The sequence below is a fragment of the Tachyglossus aculeatus genome, chromosome 21 (assembly GCF_015852505.1).
Source record: "Tachyglossus aculeatus isolate mTacAcu1 chromosome 21, mTacAcu1.pri, whole genome shotgun sequence".
Taxonomy (NCBI): domain Eukaryota; kingdom Metazoa; phylum Chordata; class Mammalia; order Monotremata; family Tachyglossidae; genus Tachyglossus; species Tachyglossus aculeatus.
In genome coordinates, this window is record NC_052086.1 from 62,875,205 (window position 1) to 62,893,117 (window position 17,913).

Genomic DNA, 17,913 nt, shown 5'->3' on the forward strand with positions numbered 1-17,913 from the left:
CCCACTGTTGAGTAGGGACCGTTTCTATATGTTGCCGACTTGTACTTCCCAGCTGCTTAGTACAGTGCTCTGCACACAGTAAGTGCTCAATAATAATAATAATAATGGTATTTGTTAAGCGCTTACTATGTGCAAATAACAGTAATAATAATGGCATTTGCTAAGCGCTTAAGGGAGCAGCTGGGCCCGGCACCACGACAGTCCGAGGTCCTGGGGTCCAATCCCGCCTCCGACACTTCTCTTTTTTTTTTTTTTTTTGATAAGGCACTTACTATGTGCAAATAATAATGCCATCTCTATATAGTTGCCAACTTGTACTTCCCAAGCGCTTGGTACAGTGCTCTGCACGCAGTAAGCGCTCAGTAAATACGATTGAATGAATGAATGAATCCCCATTCATCCTCCTCCGCCTTACCTCCTTCCCCTCCCCACAGCACCTGTATATATGTACATATTTTTGCACGTATTTATTACTGTATTTAGTTTATTTGTGCATATTTACTCTATTTTATTTTGTTAGTAGGTTTTGTTGCCTGTCTCCCCCTTCTAGACTGTGAGCCTGCTGTTGAGTAGGGACGGTTTCTATATGTTGCCGACTTGTACTTCCCAACTGCTTAGTACAGTGCTCTGCACACAGGAAGCGCTCAATAATAATAATAATAATGGCATTTGTTAAGCGCTTACTATGTGCAAATAATAATAATAATAATAATGGCATTTGCTAAGCGCTTAAGGGAGCAGCGGGGCCCGGCACCACGACAGTCCGAGGTCCTGGGGTCCAAACCCGCCTCCGCCACTTATGGTTTTTTTTTTTTTTTTTGATAAGGCACTTACTATGTGCAAATAATACCGTCTCTATATGTTGCCAACTTGTACTTCCCAAGCGCTTGGTACAGTGCTCTGCATGCAGTAAGCGCTCAGTAAATACGATTGAATGGATGAATGAATCCCCATTCATCCTCCTCCCCATCCCCCAGCCTTACCTCCTTCCCCTCCCCACAGCACCTGTATATATGTATATGTGTTTGCACGTATTTATTACTCAATTCATTTTATTTGTACATATTTACTCTATTTTATTTTGTTAATATGTTTTAGTCTGTTGTAGTCTGTCCCCCATTTCTAGACGGTGAGCCCGCTGTTGGGTAGGGACCGTCTCTATATGTTGCCAACTTGTACTTCCCAAGCACTTAGTACTGTGCTCTGCACACAGTAAGCGCTCAATAAATACGATTGAATGAATGAATAATAATAATAATGATGGCATTTGCTAAGCGCTTAGGGGAACAGCTGGGCCCGGCGCCACGAGAGTCCGAGGTCCTGGGGTCCAATCCCACCTCCGCCACTTATGGTTTTTTTTTTTTTGGATAAGGCACTTACTATGTGCAAATAATAATAATAATAGCATTTGCTAAGCGCTTAGGGGAGCAGCCAGGCCCGGCGCCACGAAAGTCCAAGGTCCTGGGGTCCAATCTCGCCTCCGCCACTTCTGTTTTGTTGTTTTTTTTTTGATAAGGCACTTACTATGTGCAAATAATAATAATAATAATAATGGCATTTGCTAAGCACTTACTAGGTACAAAGCACTGTTCTAAGCGCTGGGGAGGATACACGGTGATCAGTTTGTCCCACGGGGGGGGGCTCACAGTCTTAGCAGTGTGGCTCAGTGGAAAGACTCCCGGGCTTTGGAGTCAGAGGTCAGGGGTTCAAATCCAGGGTCTGCCACTTGTCAGCTGTGCCCTAGCGCTCAGAACAGTGCTTCGCACATAGTAAGCACTTAACAAATGCCATCGTTACTATTGAGAAGCAGCGTGGCTTAGTGGAAAGAGCCCGGGCTTGGGAGTCAAAAATCGTGGGTTCTAATCCCGGCTCTGCCCCTTGTCAGCTGTATGACTTTGGGCAAGTCACTTCACTTCTCTGTGCCTCAGTGACCTCATCTGTAAAATGGGGTTTGGGACTGAGCCCCATGTGGGACAACCTGATCACCTTGTATCCCAATAGTGTTTGGCACATAGTAAGCGCTTAACAAATACCATCATTATTATTGAGGAGTGTGGCTCAGTGGAAGGAGCCCGGGCTTGGGAATCAGGGGTCGTGGGTTCTAATCCTGACTTCGCCACTTGTCTGCTGTATGACCTTGGTTAGTCACTTCACTTCTCTGTGCCTCGGTTCCCTCATCTGTAAAATGGGGGTTGAGACTGTGATCCCCACGTGGGACAACCTGATCACCTTGTATCTCCCCCAGTGCTTAGAACAGTGCCTGGCACATAGTAAGCGCTTAACAAATACCATCGTTATTGTTAAGTGGAAGAGTCAGGATTAGAACCCAGGTCCACCTGACCTCCAGGCCTGTGCTCTCTCCATTACGCCATGCTGCTTCTCGGAGTCAGACTAAAGACTGCTTCCTTGGGCTGTGTTTCAGGGATTTTTGTATATGTGTGTGAACTTGGCAGAAATGGGGTCCTCTTTGCAAGAGGGTGCAGTAGGCAGACATTGCTTCTTGCCCTTTGAGTCTCCCGATTCTTATCTGCCCCAAAACAGCAGCATCAATCTCACACATCTCCCAGAAACTGCAGAAGGAACGTACACCAGCTCTTCAGTCTCTCCTCAAACCTAGACCTTCCTTTAAGGTTGAGTCTTTGTTGAGTCTCCACTTTCTTCGCTATTGAGGAGCAGTTTATCAAAGACCACATTAAGGCCCTGCCAATTGGCGTGACACCTTTGCACAGTCTGTAGGGATAAAATGTTTCCAAATCCTGAGTTTTATTTTTAAGCGCTTCAGTCTTCGTTGCCCTATCACAATTTTGCCTCTTGCCCATTCTCCGTGTACGAAATCTTGACCGCAATCCATAGGTATAAGGAAATTTGAAGTATTTGGGTTTAAAAAGTATTATGTAAGAACTTTGCTTTGGGGAGGTTTCCACCCTGGCCCTCCAAATCACTGAGCAGAACTGTCATTTTTATGAACTGTTCCTTGGGGTCTTTTACCACATTCCATTTTGAAGGTCTGATGTTTTGAGGAATTTAACAAGATAGAAGGTTTCAGAGGGAAGATGGAAGGGGCAAATTACTTTCCAAATTGGGTGAATTGTCTGTCAGGCTAGTCCAGTAATAATTATAATAATAGTGATGTTATTTGTTAAGTGCTTACTGTGTGCCAAGCACTGTTATAAGTGCTTTTAGACTGTGAGCCCACTGTTGGGTAGGGACTGTCTCTATATGTTGCCAACTTGTACTTCCCAAGCGCTTAGTACAGTGCTCTGCACACAGTAAGCGCTCAATAAATACGATTGATGATGATAAGTACTGGGGTAGATACAAGGCAATCAGGCTGTCCCTCATGGGGCTCACAGTCTTAATCCCCATTTTACAGATGAGGTAACAGACACAGAGAAGTTAAGTGACTTGCCCAAAGTCGCACAGCTGATGCGACGAAGCCGGGATTAGAACGCATGACCTCTGACTCCCAAGCCCGTGCTCTTTCCATTGAGCCACGCTGCTTCTGGGACAACTGCAACACAAAGGTAATCAGTCGTATTTACTGAGTGCTTACCGTGGGCAAAACACTGTACTGAGCTCTTGGAAGAGGATAATTTGCTGTAGAGTTTGTAGGTATGATCCTTGTCCTCAGTGAATTTACTATCCAGGGAGACAAATACTAAAATTTGCAGGTAGGGGAAGCATCAGAGTTTAAGGCTACATACCTAAGGGCTGTGGGGTGAGTATCAGAAGGGCTTAAAGGGTTCAGACCCAATTGCATAGGCTACTTGGTGCACAGGGTAATAGGGTGTGGTGCTGGAGTTGGTCATTTTGGGGAGACACTCTCCCTTGGCTAATTTTCGCATCTGGGACCAGAATGAACGACAAGATCCTGGATGGGGAAAATCAATCAGAAGGACACTGTCCTTCACTCTGCCTCTGGAGGTGAGGGACAGAGGTAGGTAATGGGGTTCTAGCAAATCACAGGTGAATGGAACTCAACTTTGATGGGTCTTTCAAGCCATCGGGAATTAAAGTACCAAAAGGTTAGCCATAAGAACATGGTTCATTATATATCTTAATAATTTGCAGGACAACATTCTCTAGACTGTAAGTTCATGGGTAGGGAACGTGTTTACCAACTCGGTTATTTTGTACTCTCCCATCTGCTTCGTATAGCGCTCTGCAAACAGCTCTCAATAAAGATGATTGATTGTAAACTCACTGTGGTCGGGAAATTTGACTGTCAACTCCATTGTGATATACTCTCTCAAGTGCTTAGTACAATGCTGTGCACACAGTAAACGCCCAATACGTAACAGAATTGTGAAATTATGTGGAATCATAAAAGGACTTTTTCCTTAGCAGCAGCATAGCATAGTGGAAATAGCACAGTCCTGAGAGTCAGAGAACTGAATTCTCATTCTGGTTTTGCCACTTGCTTCCTATATGACCTTGGGGAAGTCACTGAACTTCTCTGTGCCTCAGTTACCTCATCGGTAAAATAGAGATGAAGACTGGGAGTCCCATGTGGGACAGGAACTGCGTCTAACCTGATTATCTTCTATCTCCTCCGCCCCCAGCACTTAGTACAGTGCCTAGCCTGTAGTAAGCACTTAACAAATACCATTAAAAATATCCTTTTTTTCAAATCTTGCCCAGGTTATTTAAAATAATAATAATAACAATGGTATTTAAGCACTTACTATGTGCCAGGCACTGTACTAAGCACTGGAGGGGGATACAAGCAAATTGGATTGGACATATCCCTGTCCCATGTGGGGCCCACAGGCTCGATCCCCATTTTACAGTTGAGGTAACAGGCCCAGAGAAGTTAAGTGACTGGCCCAAGGTCACACAGCAGACAAGTGGCAGAGCCAGGATTAGATGGCCCAAGGTCACACAGCAGACAAGTGGCAGAGCCAGGATTAGAACCCATTACCTTCTGATTCTCCAGGCCCATGCTTTATCCACTACACCGTGCTGCTTCTGAAACAGCAAGTTGATTTAAAACAGCCGTGTATATAGATTTTAAAACAGATACACATAACTGTGTAGTGACTGGGTTGCCTCTCCCACCCTGTGTAGGAAAGAATGCTGAAATTCTTTTTAGTTGTATGTAGGTGCAGCAGGGAGATTTAAAAACAATGGTTTGGAATAACCCTTCAAAATAAAGGGGAAAAGCCTCACAATCTGGGCCTGGAAAGATCCACTTTTGACTCTGGGGTCTAGTTGATGTTGATGGTTTTTCCTCAGTGAGATGGGATTAGATTTAAATAGACACCCATCCAGCTAAAGTAGTTTTATAAATATATTTTTAAAAGTTAACAGGCCACAATTTTTTTTTTTAATCCAGCCCACCTTTCTTCCAAGAGGTTTAGGGGTAGTAAAAGATTTGATTGCTATTTTGGCATTCATTCATACTCACTCGGGATAATTGGCAGTTTGGCATTCTGGAGTAGTAGGGGAAAATCTGAATACAGTAGAAGGATACCAGTTCTTTTTAAAGAGCATATTTTTCAAATTTCCTTCAAAATTAAAGATTACCAAAAGTACAGACACAGATGCTTCTTGAATCCTCACACAGATCATTGATAGTCTTGATTTAAAAAAAAAATAATTCAGGGCTATTTTATTCTATTAAGCCCTTTTTTGGAGAAATGATATATTGAACAGCGATCTTTGTGCAGGGTACTTGCTAATGGCACCAAGGCTACCGTTTTCAGTCTGATGTGACATTCTCTTTAAGTGGACCCATTTAAGGGTCCTAGTCAAAAATTTGAACCTTTCATGGTAAAAGTGTTATATAAGTAAATCAATAACTGTCACAAAAATCACTATTTGATAATACATGAGTCTGCCTGAGAAATTAAATGTTGGATGCCTACTGTAAAATCTGAAACATAGGAAGCTGTCTGAATAGAATTATCTTTAGGCTGTGGTAAGAAAGAGGCATAGTGAAGTTTGAGCAGCTGACTTTGGATGGGATTTTTGAGATTCAAGTAGAGCACTGTGTTTAAACAGAAGAGTACCCTTTTCTTCAAGGAAAAGGCTTGTTTTATAGTTTAGCCAATGTCAGGATGTCAGTTGGATTTAAAAAAAACCAAATATTTTGTTTTATTTTTCCATTTTAGGTGAATGTAAGATTTTCAAAGAGAAATTCATGAACTGCCTTCGTGCTAATCATTTTGAAAGTACTTTGTGCAGAAATGAGTCAAAGGAATACCTAGAATGCAGAATGGAGAAGTAAGTACACATCAGTTATGAACATTTACACATATGCATTTGACTCCTGTGAATTCGCTGGAATGAATCTAGTTCAGGCTTGTGTTTCACCTGTTTGTTCCACAGCTGCGGAATCGTTTGCCCAGGCAATTGAGGATGATCAAATTAAATTCTGTTAAAGGGTGTGTAACCATCTTGTGTTCATTTTCTTGAATGATAAGTTTATGTGGTGCAGTATTCCTTTGGAATGTTTTCTTTCCAAACTTGGGCAGTACTGTTGACTTGTCATTCAGGTTACAAAATTGCACTTAATAAAAAGTGCTGACAACACAAAGAATTGTAAACTGAGTGTAATTTCTGTGTGTCGTTTTAAGACCTTAAAAATACATCTTTTAGTGTCTGATCTGCTAAGAGACAGGACTCTTCGGTATGTTAAAGAGAAGACAATAGCCTATGTAAAATGAGATGAAAGATGAGAGATTGTTCTTGCCTTGACCAAAATAAACCGAAGCATGCTTTTAAGAAAAAGACCAGAAAAACACTTCTCAAACTGAAAATGAGCGTTAGAAATTTTACTTAAAAAGGAGCTGTTTTTGTGCTCTCCTCAGTGGCAAAGTATGTAGTTAATAATTATGCAGGCATTTTAAAAGCCATTTCATCCACACACACCCCTAATGTAGATCTTTACTGTAACTGAATTTGAGCCCATCATTAGCTCCTTAAGTAATTTAGACTTTAGGCTTCCTTGTCTCTCTCTGTTCATGACAAGTGGACATAAACCAATCCATTCCCAGACCTAAGAAATTTCCTTTAGTGCTAAGATATTATGTTTCTTTTCATACCAGACATGGGTGTCTAGTGAAAGTTTCAAAACGTCAATTACAGTTTTTTTGATATTGTGATGCAGCCGCATAAATGTTTTTATACTTTATTTTTTAATAGACTTTGTCCTTTAAGAGGAAAAGGTTGCTAAACAGGTTTAAAAGCATTATGTAGTAGGGTAATTGTAAAAATGACTAAACTCAAAATGCTACTTAAATTTTGCAGCTGTTTTTTTAGTTTGTATATTTAGAATTACATGTTTAAATGATTATTATTATTTCTTTTTTTTGTCATTATATATACTCATCTTTGGAAAGCTGGATTCAGGATTGGTGTGTTTTCATTTTTGTCTTTGAAAGATACTTCACTTGTGGGAGGACCGCAGAGCCACCACAAAAATCTGTCTGCATCTTAATTTTCTCAGTCTTTTTTTTTTTTTTTTGCCTCTGAGAGAGAGGACTAGCCTTGCTCAGGACTGCATTGCTCCATTCCCCTTTGGACTCTCCTCTCTGCTTTTTCTTCCACCAGAGACTATTCCTGAAGACTGCCAACTACTGTAGTCTCTGAATAAAGACCCTGCCAGGCTGGCAAGCTTTTGTAGCTTCCCTACACCTGGCTTTTTCTTTTTTTCTTTTTTTTTTTTTTGAACACTGCTCTTTTTCAGCCTTATGCTGTTTGTTGTTAAACCACACTTCATCCAAGCTGGCTGAGAACCAATGCTAAGCCTAGTTTGTGTCAGAGCAGGGTCCATGGCTTTAAGAGAGAGCAGAGGATTTCAGCGGAGGCATCTAATTTTCCAAAGGGCTCCACATAGCCTTAGCTTCAACTTCTCAGGTTAATAGTTGATACTGTCTTGTGTTTGGAAATCCTTTTGATGATGGAAAGAACTCTAAAAGTCTTATATTTTAATTCAGCTGGTTTTGAATTAGGCAAGCATTGGGCATTGGTTTAACTTTCAGTCAAACATATCTCCCACATGGAATCAGCTATTTTCTTGGGACTTCTGCGAAAGGGTGCCCATGCCCTTTTCCTGTCTACCTGATGAACCAGTTGCCGTTCATATCAGGTAAATCTGAATTGCAGATCAAGTTCTGCAAGGCCTTTTCCCATCCGAGAAAGTGCTCCAGGCTCATCCAGGAATCCCACGGATTCTGGAGGAAGCCCAATTCTCAATTCCAGGAATGGCTTGTAAATTCTCTTGAACTGGTAGCACCCTGAAACTTAGGAGTGGGTGGAAAGTGGAGCAGGTTAGTTGACTTCAGTACAGCTCTGTGTTTTGGGGCCTTTTCAAGATCAGTGTCTGTGAATTACACAAATATGAACAGATATGGTGTTCTGTGTGTGACTTTTATTCACCTTTTATTTTTTTGTTTGTTCAGGCAGCTAATGGCTCATGAATCACTGGAAAAGCTGGGATTTAGAGATCTAATAGATGAAAAAGCAGAAGCAAAAAATAATTCATAACTAAAAGAAGACAATTTCATCATGCCATGTCTCACAAGAATACTCTGTAGTAGTGCATTCTGTGCATGGTTCGGCCTCTCTGATTCTTTAATGTGATTCTTTGTTTCTAAAATCGCCTGTAAGAGTTTCAGGGGGGAAAGTGAACTAATACAGAGTGGTTCTAAATTATCTTCAGGGATGAACGTTTTTGTTTTGTTTTAAGAAACATGGGAATTTATTTTAATCACTTTTTTAAAAAATTGGCCAGAATTAAGACCACATAAATTGCACATTGTTAATTCCATTTTATAGATGTAGAGCCTATTTAAGATATATTTAGGGAAAGGGAAATAAATGACCTTTCAAGGTACCAAGTAGTAAACTATCTGGGAGCACGAACTTTCCACCTTGTGATCAAAAACAGCTTTTATTGTCTCTCATTTTATATCCAAACCATATTTTATTTGTCTTAGGTTATTTCAGCTTTAGGCCTGTTTTGGTATGCTTGATGCCAAAGGAATGTCATTGTTTATAAATAGATGCCTTTGACCTCCTATGGAAGTGAAATATTTTTCTGGTAAATATTTAAAGTCTATTAAAGACTTTTCATTCATTCATTCATTCAATCAATCGTATTGAGCACTTACTGTGTGCAGAGCACTGTACTAAGCGCTTGGGAAGTACAAGTTGGCAACATATAGAGACGGTCCCTACCCAACAGCGGGTTCACAGTCTAGATGGGGGAGACAGACAACAAAACATATTAACAAAATAAAATAAATAGAATAAATATGTACAAGTAAAATAAATAGAGTAATAAATATGTATAGTTTTTGCCTTTTAGGATTGAACCCTTTTTTTGATCAAGTAGAATCATAAAATAAGGTTTTTTTCCCAACAAAACCACTTTATGAATAGCCAGAAGTCCACATCCTAGCACCTCGTCTCTTAAAAAATACAAGTTACAAATCTGATAAATATCTCTTTTTACAGTAGTTTATCCACCTCCTGTACAATATATTTGTTCTCCCAAGTGGACCAGGTGATAGCTGGACACTGTTATCCTAATAAAAATTTCAGTTTATTTTTTGTCTCTGCATTTCATTAACAAAGTTAGTATTCAGTACCCCATATTTTTCAACTTTCTGAAAAATAAGTAATACAGTTTGAAAATACCAAAAGCACCGTTTGAAAGTGTTTACCCATATAGTTTGGCCCCAAATAAGTTGCCTTTTAGGTACGCATTTCACATGTTGATGCTCTGCAGAAACCTAGGCAAACTTTGATAGTTTTTACTTATAGCGCTTCCATTCAGAGCAACATTTTACCATAACCTTATGCAGACTTCTCGTCATGTCTAATAGATGTACTCTATATAGTGCTTGGGTTAATATCCATGAAATGCAAGAATATTATATCTTGTTTTTAATAATAGAACTGTTAAGTAACTGGATACTGAGAAGCAGTGTGACCTAGTGGATAGAGCACAGGCCTGGGGGACAGAAGGACCTGCGTTCTGATCGCGACTCTGCCAAATATCTGCTGTGTGACCTTGAGCAAGTCACTTCATTTTTCTGTGCCACAGTTACCTCATCTGTAAAATGGGGAGTGAGACTGAATCCCATGTGACACAGGGACTGCATCCAACCTGATATGCTTGTATCCATCCCAGTGCTTAGTACAATGTCTGGCACTTAATAACCACTTAACAAATACCACAATTATTATTATTACTGCTTTGTGGCCATGCTATATTTTGTGATTTGTTACTAGCCGCATGTTTGCATTGTACCTTAACATGCTACTATTTAATTCCTGAGCTACTGTTAGTTCAGTCCCTAACCAGAATGAACCGTAGAAAATATTCTGCTAAACTTCATAGGTAGGAGGGAGAAGTTCAAAACCTACATTCTACTTTGATGAAAGACTTCACTTTCTCTTTCCATGCCAATTCTCTCCATCATTCTTTCTGTTGAATAAGTTTTGTTTTTTTTTTTTTTCTGAAATGAAAGCATACGAAAAAAGGGAGATACCACTTAAACAGGATATTAAAGAGGTGTGAGAGAATATAGATAAAAAGATAGTAATTCACTCTAACAATTGTATTTACTGAACTCTTACTGTATACAGAGCACTGTACTAAGTGCTTGAGAGAGTAAAATATAACAGAGTTGGTAGAAATGTTCCCTGCCCACAAGGAGCTTACAGTCAAGAGGATTGCTTTAAAATTTTGATCTTTTTCAAAATGTTGAACAACTTCCCCAAAATTACCTTTTCAACTCTCTTGACCCAAACATTTGCTGAGTGTGCTGTTAAGTTGTCCAGAGACGCGCTTTCAGTTCCCATTCAAGTTGCAAGAATCATTTTTACAGTCGATCATAAGTTACGAATATGGTCATCCACTGAATGTATGTTATGCTTTTGAGCTCCTGTACCAAAAAAGTTAAAAAAAAAAAAAGTGGATTACCAATAATTTTTTCAGAGTCTTTATGTGAAAAACGGGCTCCCAAAACTCATTTTTGGTGTAAAGGGAGGGGAGAAATCGACATCAGTATTTAGTGCCTACTGTGGGCTGAGAGCCTGGGAGCATTCAGTAAAGTAGAAGACAAAGTCCCTGCCCTCAAGGAATATACAATCAAATTTTGCCTAAATTGGTGAAAGATCTGATTTCTAGACTATTTAAAACCCACATTTATTACCAGGAAACAAGACCTGATAGGAAGTGAAACAGTTCCACAACAAAATTCCCTAGTCCTTTCTTTCCTGTCACCCCCCAACCACGTCCATCTCCCTCCTTTTCTTCTCCCAATTTGGGGAAATCTGGAAAATGTGTGTAGGAAGCAGTAAAATACAAATGTGAAATCTAGTTCCAGGAGCTTGGCTTTTAGGAATGGTACTGTTGCCACTTACTCATTTCAGGCATGCCATATCAGAAAGAGATTCCTTTCACCGTAGAAGAAGGAATCAAGAGCCAAACAGGCTCAAAGACCGTTTTTTCAGCTATTTAGTGCTAGCCAGAATTGAAACAAAGTCTATTTGCCTTCCTCTCATTATACGTATTTTAAAATTATATCCTTTACTGTCATTAATGTGTTTCTGGCAGAGGAAGCTAAAGTTTTATTATTGCATCTCTAAACTGTGAGCTCGTCGTGGGCAGGAAATGTGTCCGTTGTACTCTCATTCATTTATTTAATTATATTGAGTGCTTACTGTGTTCAGAGTGCTGTCATAAGCACTTGGGAAAGTACAATACAGCACTAGAGACAATTCCTGCCCACAATGAGTTCACAGTCTAGAGGGTCTGAGCACTCCCAAATGCTTAATACAGGGCTTTGCACACGGTAAGCGCCCAATAAATATGATTGAATTAATCAGATAAATAATTTTATGTCAAAACACTGTACAAGAGACTTACATCAAAATACAGTGAATAATGTGATTAATCTCCAGTGTCTTCTGCCAAATAAAACCAGATTTCCCAGATCTGTGGTTCCTGAATATTATAAAGTGACTAGAAGTGACTCGAAAAATATAAAAGTGCTATCCAAAGAAAGGTATAATCCAAGCACAGTTATTAGTGAATTCTCTGTTGGTGTATATTAGTTTTGATCCCTACACATTGCAGCTTCAAAGAAACATATCCAATAGCCTAATTTCATTAGGGAAACATAACAACAAATATTGACTTCCCCTTTAGTATTGAATAGTCATGTGGTGAATGAGACCCACGAAGCTCTAAGAAATACACAATTGCTAAGTTTTCTGGTAGGAAGCAGTAGATTAGTAAATGCTAAATCAGAGTAAGTTTCTTCACTGACAGGAAAGGGAACCTTAGAGACTTCCAGTTGCCCATGACCCAGCCTGCTTTAGAAAGACTCTTTTGCCAAGAACTGAGCCAAATGGAACCACTAATGTCTTAGGAACACAAGCTGAGCTGGATAACCCCCAACTGGTGCGGAGCCAGGGTTCAAATCGGGAAGATTCCCCCAGGACCTCAGATCCAGTACCTTTTATGGATGGCGAGGAGAGAAGGGGCTGGGAAATGTGTTCCCAGAAAGCAGGAAGGGAGAAGCAACTGGAACTTTTCGCCTTTCCACTATGTTGTAGTGTCTCTACTACTAAGTGTCTGCCGCTCCTGCTTTGACCGTAGGTAGAGGTTTGTCGTTATTTAGCTTTGGCATCTTCATTAACCACACGTTGTTGTGGACGCATCTCCACAGCTGCAGAGCCTTTCTGACTTCCTGAAAAATAAACGGTCTCCAAACCCAAAGTGACTAAGACAATAACGGACCCGGATCACACACCAGCTAGCTTTTGCAAAACAGCCTAGGGCTCCTATAAATAAAATCTCCTTCCTTTAATAACAAGCTGCAAGAAATGGGCCAGTGTGCCCAGTGTAGACGTACCCTAAAAGTCCTGAGTAAAACTTGGAACTAGCTACTCTGGTTAGCTCTTCTGGGAATGGAATGAATCAGTGGTATTTATTTATTTATGCAAGGATGAGTTTTGAAAAACAAGCTTTGAGGACAACAGAGTTTAAGTGGGATCTCGTAGGAGCTTGGCCTTGGTTCCTTCATCTGAAACCTACTTTCTGAGGGTATACGAGGGAAGAGGTGAACAAAATGGGTTGACTGGGGACCGGGGGAGGGATTCAGGGTCCGTTTGTTTCACCATTAGCTGCAAAGATACATTTGCAGAAGGCAATGTGACACTAGCATATCACCTATTTCAAACTCAGTAGTAGAAGGTAGTTGGAGGCAGTATGGCTAGTGGACAGAGCAGAGGATTGGGAGTCTTGGAAACTTGAGTTCTCATCATGGCCCCACCACTTGCCTGCTGTGTTACCCTGAATGGTTCACTTCACGTCTCTGTGCTTCTGTTCCCTCAGCTGCAAAATGGAATTAAATACCTGTTCTCCCCTGACTCAGACTGTGAGCCCCTGTGAGACAGGGATTATGTCCAATCAGGTTATCTAATAATAATAATAATGGCATTTATTAGGCATTTACTATGTGCAAAGCACTGTTCTAAGCGCTGGGGAGGTTACAAGGCGATCAGGTTGTCCCACGGGGGGCTCACAGTCAGTCCTCATTTTACAGATGAGGGAACTGAGGCACAGAGAGGTTAAGCCCAAAGTCACACAGCTAATTGGCAGAGCTGGGATTTGAACCCATGACCACTGACTCCAAAGCCCGGGCTCTTTCCACTGAGCCACGCTGCTTCTCTGTGGAACGTGTCTGCTAATTCTGTTGTATTTGTACTCTCCCGAGTGCTTGGTCCAGGTCTCTGTACATAGCGCTCAATAAATGATTAATTGATTGATTCGTGTCTGCCCTAGTACTTAGCACAGCATTTGTCACATAACGCATAATAAATGCCATTAGCAAGTATTATTACCGATTGGCAGTATTTTTCCAGTGAGTCTGATACTCCAGCAATTTGAAGTTCACCCAGCCCACCCTCCTGAATCTTCAGGAATTGAAAATGATTTTAGATGGGTTCATCCAGAAATGTTAGAGGAAAGCACCACCTAGTGGATGACTGACCGCAACTCTCAGCCCGCTAATCGTTTATTTGAAGTCAGATACGGTTGCTGTTGGCTGTTCCAAATATTTTCCTTTTTACTCATCAGCAGTGCACTTAGCGTAGAAGAGAGCCTGGAAGCAAATTGACCCCTGCCATCTTTCTTACAAAACTCTACATCAACGCTGTCTACAACCGCTGTCTCTAGCTCCTCTCCTTCAATTCTCTCCTTCTCACCCCCTTCACACCACAGATACTGCCCTCTCAAGTCACAAACTATCTCCTTACCAAATCCAGGGGTTTCTACTCCAGCCTAATCCTCCTCAACCTCTCAGCCTCCCTCAATACTGTCGACCACCCCATTCTCCTGTAAATATTATTCAACCTTGGCCTCCCACACCCTAAATGTGGGAATCCCTCAAGGCTCAGTGCTGGGTCCCCTTCAATTCTCCTTCTACACCCACTCCCTTGGAGAACTCATTTACTTCAGGGGTTTCATCTACCATGCAGATGATTTCCAAATCTCCCCCACCCCCGATTGCTCCCCTCTGCAGTCGCTCATTTCGTCCTGCCTTTAGGACACCTCAAACTTAACATGTCCAAAATGGAACTCCTTATATTCCCATCCAAACCCCATCCTCCCTGTGACTTTCCCGTCACTGTAGACAGCACCACCATCTTCCGTCTCCCAAGCCCTTAACCTTGGCATTATCCTCGACTCATCTCTCTTCTTCAACCCACTACTCAGTGTCACCAAATCTTGTCGGTTCAACCTTAACAACATGGCTAAAATCTGCCTTTTTGTCTCCAAACTGTTTCCATGTTAATCCAAGCACTTGTCCTATCCCACCTTGATTACTTGCTGACCTCCCTGCCTCCTGTCTCTCCCCACTCCAGTCCATACTTCGTTCTGCTGCCCAGATCATTTTTCTACAAAGATGTGTAGTCCATGTTTCCCCACTATTCAAGGACCACCAGTGGTTGCCCATTCACCGCTGCAAACAGAAACTCCTTACCAGGTGCTTTAAAGCCCTCAATCACTTTGCCCCCTCCTTCCTCACCTGGATATTCTCCTACTACAACCCAGCCCATACACTTTGCTTTTCTAATGCCAACATGCCCCTGTACCTCACATACGACCCCTCACCTATGCCCTGCCTCTGACCCAGGATGCCCACCCTCTTCATATTTGCAGACGATCGTTCTCTCCACCTTCAAAGCCTTATTGAAAGCATATCTCCTCCGAGAGGGCTTCCCCATTTAGGCCCAAGGCCCTCATTTCCTCTTCTCCCACTCTCTTCCGCGTCACCCTTGTGCTTGGATTTTTTACCCTTTATTCACCCCTCCCGCAGCCCCATGGCACCTATGTACATTACATAATTTGTTTACTAATATTAATGTTTGCCTCCCCCTCTATACTGCAAACTCAGGAACGTGTCTATCAACTCTGTTATATTGTACTCTCCTAAGCACTTAGTGCAGTGCTCTGTACACAGGAAGCACTCAATAAATTGAGTGATGGAAAACTCCAGCCTGTGGTAAGTGTAATCGTCCTTTGGGTGTGGAGACAATGAGAGCGGAGGAGTATTGTCCTGTTAGAATTCATTGTCCCCTCTCAGGGTCGCACCTGAAGAGTTCCCAGTACTCTATCAGTCTTGACTAGGGGAGGGAGAGTCAAGCAGTGGCCTATCCATTCCATTCCTAGCTTGGCCAGTGCCTAGCGAGTGGACGGTAATCTGCTATAAGTCAAAACTCACCTATGCTGGGCGGCAGCAGCATGGAAGAGAGTCGAGGGCGAAGACTGAAGTTTGCTTCATGGAAGGAGGCAATGGTAAACCACTTCCATATTTTTCCCAGGAAAACTCTATGGATACACTACTAGAACCATTTCAGTTGGAGGTGGGGTGTTCTGGGAGAGATGCCTCCATGGTATCGCTATGGGTCGGAGTTGGCTTGATAGCATAAGAAAAGAGAAGAATTCATTTTAAATTTCTTGGCGATAGCGTTTATTGTAACTACCTAAGAGAACTTGTCATTCAGTTTTAGCTCCCTAAGAGGACTTGTCATTCAGTTTTAGCTCACCTCCTGTATTTAGATCTACTGTTTCTGTAAAGTTGGCAAGTTTTTAAAGCCAGAATTTGCCTCGCAAAACATCTAATGCTCTTTGGCTTACCAACATTTTAGTACACATTCTTTAGGAATACAACGGTTTTCCCTCAGTAGAGATTCTCATCTTGTCATTAATGTATATTGAGCATGTCCAACTTGTACTTCCCAAGCGCTTAGTACAGTGCTCTGCACACAGTAAGCACTCAATAAATACGATTGATTGATTGATGTACAATATATTAGAATTCATGTAGAATATTGGGTGAATTTGGGGTTCTGCCCCACCACCTGAAAAACTTCTAGTGGTACCCAGAGAGGATCCCACATTGCAGGCTGAGGGTGGGGAGGGGAAGGGAGATTAGTAGCCAGGGGAGCTGCATAGCAGCAGGGAAGTGAAGGTGTGAAAAAGAGACTACTACCTAGCCTCTCCTTTGGCCTCTCTAACTGGGGAATCCAAGAGTAACTTCCATAGTGGCTACCAGTGCCTCTGCTCTACTGGCCCTTCCAGGGCTGTTTCCTGAGGGCTTCTCATGCAGCCAGAGTGGTGTGTTTCTGAACACATTGGAAACCTGATTTATAAGATGAACAGTAGCAACAGCAGCAGTGAAGGCTGGGTGAGTGTTCTGTGTGTATATGTACAATCTGAGCCCCACCTGGGACAGCCTGATAATCTTGTATCTCCCCTAGCACTTAGAACAGTGCTTGGCACATAGCAAGCGCTTAACAAATAGAATTATTATCATTATTATTATTACCACACTCCCCATTTTTAAAGCCTTATTGAAGGCCATTTCCTCCAAGAAGCCTTTCCCAACTAGGCCCTTATTTATTCTCCCACTCTTTTCTGTGTCACCCTTACATTTGGATTTGCTCGCTTTATTCACCCCTTCCTCAATCCCACACAATTTATGTACCTATCCATAATGAATTATTTATATTAACGTCTGGTCCCCTCGCTTAGACTGTAAGTTTGTTGTGGGCAGGGAACATGTCTACCAACTCTGTTATATTGTACTCTCCCAAAACCTTAACACACTGCTCTGCACACAGTAAGCACTTGATAAATACCAGTGATTGATTATGTTGGTAAACCGAAGAGCATTAGATGTTTTGGGAGGCAAATTCTGGATTTAAAAACTTGCCAACTTTACAGAAAGAGTATATCTAAATACAGGAGGTGAGCTAATCGATCAATCAGTGGCATTTATCAAGCGTCTACTATGTGCAGAGCACCTACTAGGTGCTTGGTAGAGCACGGTACAACAGAGTTGACAGATAATTCGTAATATATAATTTAAAGATAAGTACATAAGTGTTGTGGGGTTGAGGGTGGTTCGAATATCAAATGTCCAAAGGTCACAGATACAGGCACAGAGATGACACAGGAGGGAGAGGGAGCCGCAGAAGGCCTCTTGGAGGAAACGTGACCTCAATAATGCTTTGAAGGTTGAGGGAGCGGTGGTCTGGCATAATGGAGGGGAAGGGAGTTCCGGGCTACGACGAGGATGTGGGAAAGGGGTTGCGGTGAGATAGAAGAGGTCGGGGCACAGTGCATGTGCTGGCGCTGGAGGAGCAACGTATGTGGGCTGTGCTGTAGTAGGAGATAGGTGAGGAAGGAGGGGGTGAGCTGATGGAGTGCTTTAAAACCGATGGGAAGGAGTTTCTGTTTGCTGCCCAGGTGGATGGGCAACCACTGGAGGTTCTTGACTGGGGAGATATGGACTGAAAGTTTTTTTTAGAAAAATGAGCCATGCAGCAGAGTGAATATGGATTGGAGAGGGGAATGACAGGAAGCTGGGAAGTCAGGAAGGA

At 41.8% G+C, this 17,913-nt stretch overlaps 1 protein-coding gene across 1 annotated transcript in view; it reads left to right on the forward strand.

Annotated features, from left to right (window-relative positions):
• LOC119941999 (cytochrome c oxidase assembly protein COX19) overlaps nt 1-9,025 on the forward strand; it is a 10,273-nt gene extending 1,248 nt beyond the window's left edge. Inside the window, exons 2-3 of the mRNA XM_038762631.1 lie at nt 6,114-6,225; nt 8,406-9,025. Coding sequence (XP_038618559.1) covers nt 6,114-6,225; nt 8,406-8,490 — 197 coding nt within the window. The 3' untranslated portion in view covers nt 8,491-9,025. The remainder of the gene's footprint in view (nt 1-6,113; nt 6,226-8,405) is intronic.
• The last annotated feature ends 8,888 nt before the right edge of the window (nt 9,026-17,913 follow it).